Here is a 2,500-nt window from a genome sequence, read left to right as displayed (position 1 = left end):
TGGTGCTGGTCAAGAGCGTACCCGACGAGCAGCTGGGCATCAAGCTGGTGCGCCGGCCCGACGAGCACGGCGTCTTCGTCTTCCACCTGCTGGAGGGCGGCCTGGCGGCGCGCGACGGGCGCCTGAGGGTGGACGACCGGGTGCTCGCCGTCAACGGGCACGACCTGCGCTACGGGGCGCCAGAGCACGCCGCGTTACTCATACAGGTGAGGAGGAGGAGGAGGAGGAGGAGGAGGAGGAGAGGAGGAGGTGGAGGAGAGAGGAGAGAGGAGGAGAGGAGAGGAGAGGGGAGGAGAGGAGAGGAGAGGAGAGGGAGGAGAGGAGAGGAGAGGAGAGGAGAGGAGAGGAGAGGAGAGGAGAGGAGAGGAGAGGAGAGGAGAGGAGAGGAGATGAGGAGGAGGAGGAGGAGGAGGGAGGAGAGAGGAGAGGATTAAAGAGGAGATGAGAGGAGGGGACACCAAAGGACAGAAGATGGGAGAGAGAGTACAACAGATAGAAAGTAAAGGAGGAGGAGAGAGGAGGACGTGAAAGGAAAATGGAGGATAGAGATGAGGACAGATGGAGGGATGCATGGAAGAAAGAGGACAGGAAAACATCATCACGAAAACATCCGTCACTAACCATAAACATTTCATAATAAAGCACAAAGATGGTTGTTTACAATGAAGTAAGACTGCATAAACGGTGAGGTGTTTATGGTGCTATAAAACACTTGGGTCTATGACCTTCTACTTCCATTCTCCCCATTCTACTCCTCTCCTCTCCAGCCTTTATGGAGAAGAAAGAAAAACATTGCTGCTGTTGCTACAGTACACCACACTGCTTCAGGGTCATGAGAACCCTCAGGCTTAATTAGTGGGCATTAGCTGCAAGGTTATACCCAAGAATATCATGTTTGTGTTCCAGTCAAGGGGTGGAATCTAGATGGGACCGCTGGGACAAAATCATTTCCTTGTTGAAATGTTATGAATGAACAGTTGGTTAAATAACTGGTTTCATTAGGGCGTAGGAAGTCTTAACTCAATTGACTGGGATTTAATTTTTGCATCTTTGTCTCCATGGTGCTCGGCGGGGGCTAAAATTAGCGAGGAGTTGTGTGTGTGGTAGTAGTGGTGGATGCTGGGTAATTGTTGTTGATGATGGTGGTGGTGGTCCAATCCGCCAGTTGCTTCCTGTCTGCCGCAACGCTGGACTGACTCTGGTGACTCTCTCTGTGGAGCCAATATGGCCGCTCACAGCAGGCAGTTTCTGTCAGAGATTAACAACTGGCAGGAAACTGATTAAATTAGGCCAATTAAGGAGATAACGAGCTGGACTGGGTAATTTAGGAGTCAGCTCTGGTGCATGGGGCTCTCAGAGGAGCGACAGGGGGCTCTGGTGTGTGTGTGTGTGTGTGTGTGTGTGTGTGTGTGTGCATGAGAGAGTGTGTTTGAAAATGTGTGTGTGTGTGTGTGTGTGTAAGGATGTGTGTGTGAGAGGGAGAGAGAAAGAGAGTGTGCGTATGAGGATGTGTGTGTGTGTGTGTGTGTGTGTGTGTACTGTATGTGTGCAAGTGAGGGGAGGAAAAAAGAGAGATTTAGACTAAGGGAGCAGCCAGTGTGAAATGTGAAGGATTATGAATTAAAGAACACAATATGTGCTCTCTTTACGCCTGCCTCTCTGTTCAGGCCCACCGTTCAGGATAACAATCTGTAACAATGAGAATACACACACACACACACACACACACACACACACACACAGACACACACACTCACAGACACGGAGACGGACACACACAGAGGAACACAGGCACACATGCAGTACACACATCTGTTTTCCTAACATCATGTAAATGAAGGTTTTTCACTCTCTCTCTCTCTCTCACACACACACACACACACACACACACAGACGCTTGTATTACTCAGCATTAGATGGGGAAGTAAACAGTCTCTGTTTGGGCTGCAGGGTAAAACCTCACCCCCACTGGTGCTGTTAGCTGTGGCCGACACACACACACACACACACACACACACACTTGTCTAGTGGGACTGAAATCATTGGCTATTTTACATATAACACACTTCACAGACGTCCCCAAAGGCAAGTGTTTGGTCTGTGCTCTCTGTAGGGGGGGGGGGGCTCTTTTATGTGTGGTTCAGGCTGACATTAATCCCCTGCCTACTTCTCTAGGCTTGGTTAACCCTGTGCGCCCTGTGGCAGATGCTCACCCCCCCCCCCCCCCCCACACACACACACACTTGTCCGCTGCCTACTTCTCTAGGCTTGGTTAACCCTGTGCACCCTGTGGCAGATGCTCACAGTGAACAGGTCTAACCTGGAGGCTTGTGCTTCAGTCAGACAGAGTGTATTGCGCAACAGCCTCTTTTAGTCGGGATCACAACAAAATGAAGAGGAAAGACAGCTAGGAGCAGGCAAACATCTCAGCTGTGGTCGAGGAGCAAGCAAAAAATCTCCTCAGTTGGGGTTCTGTTCTGTTGTTCTTCAAGTATAGTTG

At 50.5% G+C, this 2,500-nt stretch overlaps 1 protein-coding gene across 6 annotated transcripts in view; it reads left to right on the top strand.

Annotated features, from left to right (window-relative positions):
* lnx1 (ligand of numb-protein X 1) overlaps positions 1-2,500 on the top strand; it is an 82,417-nt gene that overhangs the window by 70,374 nt on the left and 9,543 nt on the right. For all 6 annotated transcript variants that reach the window (XM_062556170.1, XM_062556173.1, XM_062556171.1 and 3 more), the window contains one exon: positions 1-206. This exon is cut by the window's left edge and continues 274 nt beyond it. In XM_062556170.1, the coding sequence (XP_062412154.1) occupies positions 1-206 (206 nt within the window). The remainder of the gene's footprint in view (positions 207-2,500) is intronic.

Source organism: Sardina pilchardus, chromosome 15 (genome assembly GCF_963854185.1).
Source record: "Sardina pilchardus chromosome 15, fSarPil1.1, whole genome shotgun sequence".
NCBI lineage: Eukaryota > Metazoa > Chordata > Actinopteri > Clupeiformes > Clupeidae > Sardina > Sardina pilchardus.
This window is presented reverse-complemented; position numbering and strand designations above follow the sequence as displayed.